The sequence below is a fragment of the Apis cerana genome, linkage group LG12 (assembly GCF_029169275.1).
Source record: "Apis cerana isolate GH-2021 linkage group LG12, AcerK_1.0, whole genome shotgun sequence".
NCBI lineage: Eukaryota > Metazoa > Arthropoda > Insecta > Hymenoptera > Apidae > Apis > Apis cerana.
This window is the reverse complement of record NC_083863.1, coordinates 1,879,968-1,891,629: the sequence shown is the minus strand read 5'-3', so window position 1 is coordinate 1,891,629 and position 11,662 is coordinate 1,879,968. Positions and strand designations below refer to the sequence as shown.

Sequence of the window (11,662 nt, the reverse complement as noted above, 5' to 3'; positions counted from 1 at the left end):
AATATATTTTGAAAAATTTTCTAGTGAATATTTTTTGTTGCTTTATTGGAAATTTTTTCTACAACTGATATTTCATATAATTAATATTTATATAAATATAAAACAGTATAATTTATGAAAAAAGTACGGAATAGTAAAGAACAGTATATTTTGATAAATAATAAGGAATAATAATAAATATTTAATAAGAAAAATTTTATAAAATAAATAGAAAAAAGAATTTTTGTTGCATTTTCTTGAAACTGTATATTCTTTTTTGTTTCATTTTATTTGAAAAAATTTGTTATTATTTTTATATAAATACAAAAACAATTAATTTATATTATTATTATAGTTTTTAATTTTCTATATAAAGAAATATAGAAATAATGAAAACTGTTACATTTTTTCAAATTGAAATTTTCCATTAATTTTGATTTTATATATATATAGAAAATAAAATTGGAGATCATATAAGAAATTTAATATATTTCATAATAAAAAAATATATTTTATTATAATAAATTTGAGAATTTTTTACGAGTTTCAAGCAACGAATTTCAAAATGTCCGATAAAATTTTTTAATAATTGTAAATATTTAAATACTGATATTTGAATAATAAAAAAATTAATTTAAAAAAAAATTAAACTAAAAATTTAAACTAAAAAAAAAAAAATATTTAAAAAGTTTTGATTTCCTTTAATCAATAATTCTCATAAAAATTTCCAAAAATTTAAAATAAAAATTTAAAATCAAAAATTCAAAGGATTTCGATTTTTTATTAATGAACAAAATTTTATTTTTCCAAAATGAACAACGAATGCACTTAACCATCGTTCTCCAGGTAACATGCGATGGATCTACAGAAAAACATCCTCGATTATCGAGGTATAGGTTACCCTCTTGATCTGCATAATCTGATCGAACATTTTTTGGGGAACTATTCGAAATCTAAAAAAAAAAAAAATATATAAAAAATAAAAAAAATCATATTCTATAACAATATTATTGATACGATTTCGAGCTCAATGAGCAGTTCTTAAAAAATGTTCGAACGAAATCGTGCAACGAAAGAGTGCATCGAGTCGACAGCAATCATTCACGTGGAATGATTCCTGAAAAGATTTGGATGATCTGATCGATAATATCGCTTTTAATTGGCAACTTGATTGGTCGCGATCATTGTATGGTTTACAATCAAAAAATTAAATTAAAAAAAAAAAGAAAAAACAAAAGATTAAAAAATATAGGAAACTATAAAAATAATAAAATAACAAAAATAAAAATAGGAATATTAACTCTTAAAGACTACTATGGGTGAAATTTCATTCTATAAAAATCTTATTTTTATTTTTTATATAATTTATTTCAATGATAGCTTTTAAGAGTTAAACAACCAAAATATTGAAAAACAAAAAATTAACGAAAATGAAGAAAAAGAAATAATTACGAAAGAAAGAAATTGTATAATAGTAATAAGATCGCTAGTTGCCGAAAATACAGTTTGTAAAAATTGGGAAGAAGAGTGTGTGTCGATTAACAGGACTACAAAGGAGCGGATGGTGCTTACCAAAGACGGGCAGGAGCCTGGGTCAAGTTGTTTGGATGTATACATCTTCTCTCTCTCTCTCCTCTCTTTTTCTACATCTGAACGAGTCTCTCCACTCTTGGTACGTACTTTTTTTTTCGTAAAACATATATGCACGTATGTATACATAATATTATGTATGTGTATATATGTACACTTTTTGTATCGTGTTTGCTATACATAGAAAATTTTCATCTGTATGCTACACGCGGAAATGGTTGCAATCAATATGAATCGCAACTTAGATAAGAATAAAATTTGCATGAACACAAAATAGCGATAGGTACGTCTTTTTTTATTTTTTTTTTATTGACTCGTTCTTCTTTTATTTTCCGATAATGCAATAAAAAAAATATAAGTAAAGAAAAAAAGATTCATCGCTTATTATGATAATTTGTATATAAGTTATGTTATATTGCAATGCTACACTCCATAATTGATCCCAGTTAAATTAATAAACGAGGAAGGGATTTTGAGACTCTGTTGTTAATAGGATAATGATCGAAAAATTTCAAGTCGAATTTTTAAAGTCGATTTTGATGATGAAAGAATGTTGCAGTTTTTTTAAAAATAGAATTGATTGATGAAAGGAGATTAATTTAACAATTATATTATACAATCTCATATATTTTTTATAAATAATTAATACTTTTGATGAAATTGTAAATCATTTATTAAAAAATATTTTTATTTATTTTTTTATTTTATTTTAATGAAATAGAAAATTAGTGTTAATGATTTTTAATATAATATTTTAAAATTTTAATTCTTCAATATTGATTTTTAAGTTTAATTATTTCCATCTAAAATAATATAATTTGTATCTTTATCATTTTTTTATTACAATTAATTCAGTTTCTTATAAAATATATTAGTATTATTATTGTTTTGATGCTAATATATTCATATATTTTTTTTTAAATTTTGCAAGGAACATAATATTCTCTTATTCTTCATTAATAATATAAAATATTCAAAATTAAATAATTACAATTCTTGCAATAAGAATCATAAATATTCAAATATGAAAGAATTGAAAATATTCAAATTCTTTCAAAAACTGCAACTAATCATTCACAAGTATAATAAAAAAATTTGAATACATTACAATAATATTATGACAAAAACAATCTAATCAAAACAAAATTGCAAAAAATTATAAAATTTTCATGAAAGCAGATATCTATTTCTCAAATTAATTTCCATTTCATTAATTTCCTCTTAAAAAGAAATTTTTCTTCATTAATACAAAGAGTCTCTTTTCATATTATTTGACTTGACGCAGATTTAAGGAATTCGTTCCACGAAATTCTAAAAGGAGGTAGCAACAATTAAAATGCAGTACATGAAAAACGTGGTCGCGCAAGGTACTACAGAATTAGTTACTTTCAGAGAAGCTGGATCGATAAAAATGTATAAATAACAGCAGAACTCGACAGAACAGTGCGTATTTCCAGTTAAAATTACAGAAGTAATAACTCATTAAAACAATTTAATTTTTTTGATAATATAATTATTGTAAATAACTATTGAAATAATAATATAATATAATTATTTCAATAGTATAGATTTTAATAATTATCATTATAACAAGTTAAACTTTGTTTTGAAACATCATTTTTTTTTCAATTTTTTTTTTTTTTTTTTTGTATTATCCGATAATATTCAATGAATAGTAATGAAATATACTAATTAGATTAGGATACGTTAAGTAACCTTTTATTATCCTAATCAATATATTTTAAGACTCAAAATTGATTTTGATTCCTTTCGTTCTATTTCATTTCTAACTATCGAATATTATTAGATAAAAACAAAATAAATTCAGAACAAAATGATGCAAAAAAACGAAGTTTAATCTAATAAAGTTATAGTGCATTGCGAGACCTCGTTCAAAGGAAAACTAAAATAATCGATACTATTTTTCATATATGATCAATTTTCATCAAAGTATACTTATTTTTGACAATGGTATTTTTTTTTGTTTTTTTTTTGTTTTTTTTTTTGTTTTTTTTGTATTAAACACGCCTAGCTTTATTTAACAAGGTGAGATACAGGATAGTAGCTAATGTCTTGTTAAGCACACAAGCTCTGCGACATCGTTTATAAGAGACCAATATACAGTTGAAGTTACTAACATTACCTACAAAATTCTGTGTGTGTATACACTTTGTATCTTGATATTTTTCTCATCAACCTCCCTTCTCGCCTTGACGATGAGAAAGAAAAAGAAAAAGATCGCTTTAATCTCATCGTTTTCTCTCGTTCATATTTTATCCCTTTCATTCTTCTTCTCACACGCTCTCTCTCTCTCTCTCTTTCTCTTTTTTTCTTTTTTTTTTCGCTTATGGAATCTTTGTTTGATAGATTTTTCACGAAAATCGCCGCCAACGTGAGAAAATCATTATTGTCTCCAAGAGAGAACCAAATATATGAGGCGAGCTACATATGGGTGTATAAAATGTAAAACGCAATATGAAGTACTATTTATTCTACAGATTACGCAATTGTGTTCACGAATCATCTGATTAAATATTATACATAAATTAATTATTAATTAATTTTCAAAATTTTAATCAAATAAACGGATATATCGAAATGAAAAAAAATCAATTAAAAAAATTTAAAGAATTTACTATAAACTTTTTTCTCAAATTTGTTTAAACAAGCAAGAAAATTTTAACTTGATATTTCATAAAAATTTTTAAAATTCCAAAAAAAGAAAAAAAAAAGAAAAAAAAATCATAGAAAATAAATCATAGATTTGGATGATTCGTGATCACAAAAATCGCGATAAAAATTGATATATGAGCGATCTATCACTCGACAATCATAAATCTACACCTGTTCGATCTATGCATGGTATATCTTCTCTCTCTCTCTTCCTCTTTCTCTCGCTACAAACTAGAAATTGAGCACACAACATTGATCTGGGAGCTCCTATGCAGTCGATCATCATTAAAAATCGATGTACATTCGCCGTGTCTTTTCTTCTTTTTCTTCCTTGATTCTCCGCTTTCAGCCATTATAATCGATTAAATCGATTTATATTCCCATCTCGAATAAATAAAATTCATTCTCCGTTCGTCACTTCTCAGTTTTTTTATTCTATCTCCTGAGGTTCTGATCGAGAAGAAAAGACGATCGATTCTTACAGCGAATAATTCGATATTTCTTCGATAAAACACGATCTCTTATTTTTTATTTTCATCCTTGTATGTACCTGTATACGTGTGTATATAGTGTGTAAGTGTGTAAATAAGTAAATGTATACGTATACGTATCTAAAATGTTAGTTAATGCTAATTAATTCTGAACTCGCATAGGGAATCGTTACTTTCTTCTCTATTTCCATATTAATATGTAAATATATATATACACATATATATATTATATATATATATATGTAATATATATATATATATATATGCATATATGTAATATATACGTATTTATATCTATACATATATAAATCGAGCGTGATCTCGTGAAATATGATTACGTTCTGCTTTATTTGTATATAATTACCATCATTATTGTTACAATAAAACGACCACTATCGTAAATCGATTGATTACTTTGTATGTGTTCTATTTTTTCTTTCTCTCTCATCTAGCGAATACAATGTTTAATGTTCATCGACAACATTCGATGAAGTGCGCCACCTCATATAAGCAGAGGTACAGATAAGCTCTCTGTGATTATTCTCTTCTTTCTTCCTTTTTTCTTTTACCATTCTTTCTCATTCGGTCGCGATAGACCATATTCTATTTCCGGAGAAAATGTCCGGCATTGATTTTAAAGCACGGTTACATGATTACGGGACACGATGTATATCTGAACATTCTATTTCGTTTCGCTTAATCATTTTATCTTCTTTCATTCCAATCGTCATTCATATCCACGCACACTCTCTTTCTTTCTGCATTTTTACGTTCATTTCTCGTGTAAAGATAAAGATATAATCGAAAAAAAAAAAGAAATCATAATTATGTATAATTAATCTCGTACACGCCTTTCTAAATTTTTTTTTTTTTTTTTTAATCATTTTTTTTCATTTCATTGCTAAAAATCTTCTGCTCGCACATTCATACTATCTCGCTCTCTCTCCCTTTCTCTCAATTCAAAAGTGGTCGACTATACAACTACAAGAAAAAATTACATCGGAATTACCTAAATCTAATAAGAAGAGCCTTTTTTTGCTTCAAACATTAATCAATTAATAATTCATCGTAATTATATTATATATATATATGTATACATATACATATAAAAAAGGCTGTCTTGCGACGGTGCACAAGCGGTCGCGTCCTCCGAGTCGCCATCTGGCAGATACACGGGATACTAACATCATTATTTTCAATTGTCCATATCGTACGATATTACAGTTCTCGAAAACTAAATATATATTATATTTATGAAAACAGCAAAAATATAAGAAACAAAAAAAGAAAAAAAAAAATTAAAATCAGTTCCTTAGCAATAAAAGTACGCGATAAGAGAAGATAAAAGATTCATCAAACTCGGAGGGCGTGTCGCACTTAGTGTGAAGGTCCGAAGACTTAGCATCGGATCTCGCCTCGTATTATTTTCAAATTTCTCTTTGAAAAATAATTAGAAAGAGCCAAAAAAACTACGGATCAAAGAAAAAGATTATGACAAATATTAAAAAAAAAAAAAAAAAAAAAGGGAATCCGTAATCGAACCGACCGTCGCGCGTCTTACCCCTACGAATATGTACGCATTGTTATATCAGCGTAGCAACGCTGTATAAATCCTGTGAGAAACTAGCATATGTTGGTCCGATCCTTAGCCAAGTCTTGAATATCCGGACTCGCGCTACCCTGGCGTCCGTACGCACTTTTCTCCGATGTAAATCTCGTGTTCCGTGTACATATCATGATCTTGGTGGGTGTGGTTGTGATTATAGTGGTATTGGTAATAATTGTGGCGGTAGTAGTGATGAGTAATGCGTGTACGTGTAATGATCTCCCTGATCTCGCGTCTCTCCACCTGTTGTCCATCACTTGCTCAGTACGGGTTGTACTTGGTGCGCTCGGATTTGAATTTTCCGCTGTCAGTGGGCCCGGGTGCGCCTGGGCTACGTAGCCTCGGCGTGAACTTGTGCGACCGGTGCACGCCGGTTGTCTGGACAGGTAGCGCGGATGCAGCCGCGCCAGCAGCGCCACCTAGCAATTCCGTGAGTCCGCCGAGGGCGGTGAGGCTAGAGAGGGCGTTGAGGGCGCCTGGCTTGCTTAGCAGCTGAGCCAAGGGAATGGCGCTGGCCAAGGGAGAGGCAGTGGTAGTGGTGGTAGAGGGAGAAGCACTGGCCCCGGATGCCCCGGGAGTGGTACCGCTGCCAGGGGTTTGGGTATTTTGGGCCTCTAGGTTAGCTTTCTGCAGTTCAACACTGGGGAAAAGACACAAAATGTAAAAAGGTGAGGGTGGGAACGTTTCTCTCGTATAAAAACAGTATGTATGTAGTTTATGTAAATGTATGACGTGATACATGTTTCTTTCTTTTTCTTTTCTCATTGTTTTAGAGTGTTTAAACGAAGAGAGAAGATAAAAGAAAAAGAAAAAAAAGAGCGATATATGAAACGGGTAAGAAAATGAAACGCTAATTGATTGGTGAATGAGATATGGTAAAAGACGAAAAAAAAAGACGGATTGCTAGAATTGTTATATTGATTAAATAGAGTCGTGGTGTAAGTATGGTTGCTAATGTGATATATGAAAAGAAGAGGAAAAAAAAAAAAGATATGAAAAAAAAAAGAGAAAAATAGAAAAAAAGAAAGAAATTGAGTCGCAAGGTTTTCAATAGGCTTCAGAAAGTTATGCCACAGGTATGTTCTATGGAGCGTGATATTCTCACGTACACCGGCTACGTGGTTGTTCGTGGGGGGTGGGGGACAGTTTTTCCAGCATCGAAATGCGTTTTATCATCCTCTAGATACCATAGACCGACGAATCATCAGTATCTGTCTGTATCGTCTTTGATCGGACAACACAGAGCAGTCATGTTTCGTTGATCTCAAGATAGAAACTTGAGGACCTCTAAAAACGACATTCCGATGCGGAGGACGCGCTGCAAGGAGTACTTACCATCGAAAGAGACGTACAAGTTTGAATTACGAATATAATAATCTTGCAAATTAATTACAAATATTTTTTTTTTTTAATTTTCAAAAACGAAAAAATGATGATTTACAAATATATAGCGTCCCTTTTTCCGGTGTAGCACAGAGCCATAGTCCGTTGCATATGACGCAAAAAATGCTGAGTATTGAAATGACTAGATGAATGAACATGTTCGAATTATATTAGTCAAAACTTTGGAATCACTATGGATAAAAAAAGTATATTCATAAGCTTGATCAAAGATCTTTTTTAATTAAAAAATAAAATTTCATAAAAAGATCTGTCAAAAGGAATTATTTAATCGGTAGAAAATTAGTGAATATAAATGGAATTATTTGGAAAGTGATTCCAAATTTTTGACAGATATTTTACGATTTTTTTCAAAGTAGTATCGTATTACAGATACATTATCAATGGATGAAACGTAGCATGGCTCTGCGAGTCACTGAAAAGCGGAAATCAAACTAAATGGGGCTCAGCACTTGCACTCTGCGACGATATTATCGGGAACGACATTACCGATAGTTCACCATTCGTGACGTTAATGCAGCAAATCGCTTCGCGATAATTGGCTCGTACGTCACTTCCAGGTACGTCAGTAAAAGGAATTGAACGCGGCAGAGTGCAGATCTTGGCCACGGGATTGTGCTTAGAAGGATGATAACACGATACTTAATAATCATGACGACCAAGTGGTATTGAGGCTAAGGTGTACAAGAAGTAATAATCGGGAATATATGATGAGATATATTTTCGGTTGCTATTTTAAATGCAGTAAGTATAAAAATATATATGAGTGACAATCTGGAATAAAATATAATATGGATTATAATTCGTAAAAAGGGGGAAGAAATAGAGTGTGAAGAATAGGTTTTACGATCCGCGCGTTAACGACGGTTAAATATATAATATATTGGACACTTGTGGTACTCGTGCTATTTCGAGGAGCAGCAAATAAGGGGATAGTTGCTCGTTTCCAGAGGGGTTCTCGTTCGAATATACGCGCTATCGGAATGATGTTTCACTTGTCTCGAATCTCGTCGACAACTACGTCAGTATCCGTATTCTTTTTTTTTTATTTCTTGAAATTCGAGACATTGTCATAAAAAAATACAAAGAGATTTATTAGTCCCATAATACGATGTTATATAAGTATTTATAAATATTTTAGGATTATAAATATTATATCTGCATCCGTAAACTTTTTTTTTTAATAAAACGTAATGATCAGTGAAGAAACGTAAAAAATTAAGACATAAAAGATGCGATTGCATGATACTTTTGGCGAAAGCAATATTGTATGAAATATTGAATTATGTATTTTGATTTGACTAAAGATTTAATTAGAATTCATTTAGATTGATATTTTCATTTTTAACTCTCCTATTTTATTTGAATTTTTATACAATTCTTATATTAAATTTTATTGAAATTAATATCTTTTTAAAAATTCATAGCTATGACGCAATTGAAAGACTTTTTTACACAATAGGAGAATTAACTTGAGTAATATGTATTTTGATGATCATGTGGTAAGATTTTATTTGCAACAATTGTAATAATGGTTTGTATAATGATTAATGTGCAAAATAATTTATAAAAAAAATATATAATTACAGAAATGGTTTATAAAAATAAATTAACTATAAGTTATTAAATGCGACAGGATTGAATTAAAAATTCAAAAAGAAAAAAATCAAATTTAATTAATATTTCATGTAAATCTTAAGCTTTTCAATTTAATCAATTATGTATCAATTTATTCAATATTAAGAATATTTAAATGATCAATAAGGGTTTATTTATATAAAAAAAATTAGAATTAAGTATCGAATAAACTCATTAATAAAAAAGAAAAAAACAAGCCTTCGCCAAAAGCTTTTTACCGACCGAAAAGAAACTCTGGATTATCGAGAACCGAACAATCAATAGGATAAAATAAAAAATTTTTAAAAAATTAAAAAAAAAAAAAGGAACTGTAGTGATGCATAGTTCTTTTTTCGCAGGACTCTTCAGGAAAAAATTGTCTAATTAACAGAAACAATATATTACTGGAATACGTTCGACTACGTGTCGTATTTGTTATCGTGATTGTATATATACTCTTCTTAAAAAAAAAAAAAAAAAAAAGAAAAAAGAAAAAAAGAAAATCCTTAATCTTTTTTTTTTTTTGCTTGAAAGGACAGCCAGCGACAAATGGGAAACAAATGTTGAGCGGAGTTGTGTCTGCAGGATACTCAGGGTACTGGACCTGGAAAGCAGGACCTGGAAACAAAGGATTAAGATATCCTCTTCCATCGTGGTAGACGAAGATGTCCTCCGGCGACTCCACGTTGACGTCGATCCCTTGGTACGCTGAGGTTTTCTTCACTGGCTGTCTAACCTTACTTCACTACGAGAATATCTCACCTGTATCGCTAGAGAGACCGAGGTGGCGGTACACATCACACGTTGCACTGATGATAAACCTCGAGGCATTCGAGGATACTCTTCCTTTTTACACAGGTGCAACTCTATCTCTTATAGAGAAAAACTTTCATTGCTGCACCACCACCTCTTTCATAATACTTTTCTGGCGTCGACGTACCGGAAGAACGATCATCAGATCCTTATTTATTACACTTAAATTATATAATTTATTCTGCTGATAATATAAATAGAGATTATAGAGATTATATATATAAAAGAGAGATTAAAATGTGATATTAGGTATGTGATATAAGTAATGTGATAATGTGATAAGAAAAGATTTCAAAAATGTTTATTAATTTAAAATTATATCGGTTGGTTCGTTAAAACCAGCGCGTCGCCGCCAGAGGCAACAGAGTAACAGTAACAAACATGATGGGAGGTGTCGCGATGACGGCAATTCGACTATTCCCCTTAGTCTCACTTGATCACCTTCAAGACACCAAGGCTAAGAAAGGTCAATTATAGGAGGAACGAGTGTAACACAAAAAACGCTGTGAGTCAAAAGGGTTTTTGTTTTTGGTGGTGAGGTGTTGAAGAGTCTCTTTTCTTCAAAGTCAGGGCCCAGAGGGTTTGCGTTCAAAAATTCTACACCGGCGACATAATACATATAAGTCGAGGTTTGATCCGACGAATATTAAACGTCAGATCCAGAGAAGGAAAGAAAACTAGAAAGTTAAAAGGGTTTTTTTGGGGGGGGGCGGGGCGTTGGTGATATGTCGCGATATATCGCAAAACGTAGCCGGGACGAGTTTGACATGTACCGACAGGAATAATGGAAGAATTCTCAAACAATTTTTTCTTCCTTAAACGGAGAGAGAAAAAAACGAATCAGATATAAGAAACGTTGGATGATCGATGGAAGATTGGTCTATACTCGTTCGGATATAAGTATACTATATATATGATGATATCTGTCAAGTGAAAAATTTATCAGTTTATATCCAAATAAAGCATTTATTCATGTATTTTTAATAGATTTATTTAGCATAATATTATTGTTAGAAAAATATTATTATATTTAGCAAACAAAAAATATAGAATATTGGATCTTTACTCTGATTTTAATTTTCAGGATAACGTATTTTACATGTTGAAATTTTTTCATTAACAATGTGAGAAAATTTATTTATACAGTAACTATTTCTTATTTTATTTTTATATTAAATTTGTAATTAAATATGTTTATAAATGTACTATTAAATAATAAATATAATAAATATAATATATTTAGACTGAATTTATTAATATATAAATACTGTTTGTAGTTATTATATTATAGGTAAAATATTTAATTATTTATTGAATATATGTAAAAATTTAATAAAATTTATTAATGATTTAATAACTGAACATGATTATGTATAAATATGTATATATAAAAATATATTATATATAAATATTCATATGTATTCAATGCTTGTTTAACAATATCATCTATAAGAGATACTTCTGAGAGAACAATATAAACCAATCTTAAATT

At 29.5% G+C, this 11,662-nt stretch overlaps 1 protein-coding gene and 1 long non-coding RNA gene across 19 annotated transcripts in view; one reads left to right on the top strand and one right to left on the bottom strand.

Annotated features, from left to right (window-relative positions):
- The window catches only part of LOC108002506 (poly(rC)-binding protein 3), a 441,044-nt gene that overhangs the window by 22,788 nt on the left and 406,594 nt on the right, over positions 1-11,662 (bottom strand). For 10 of the 18 annotated variants that reach the window (XM_062083263.1, XM_062083262.1, XM_062083260.1 and 7 more), the window contains one exon: positions 3,858-6,979. The exons of the other annotated variants lie outside the window; for them this stretch is intronic. In XM_062083263.1, coding sequence (XP_061939247.1) covers positions 6,601-6,979 — 379 coding nt within the window. In that variant the 3' untranslated portion in view covers positions 3,858-6,600. Of the gene's footprint in view, positions 1-3,857; positions 6,980-11,662 lie in introns of those variants that run through there. 18 annotated transcript variants of the gene reach the window in all.
- On the top strand, positions 1,247-11,510 carry LOC133667095 (uncharacterized). The gene is made up of 3 exons (XR_009832247.1): positions 1,247-1,651; positions 8,113-8,484; positions 9,892-11,510. It is a non-coding gene; the product is annotated as an uncharacterized LOC133667095 (long non-coding RNA).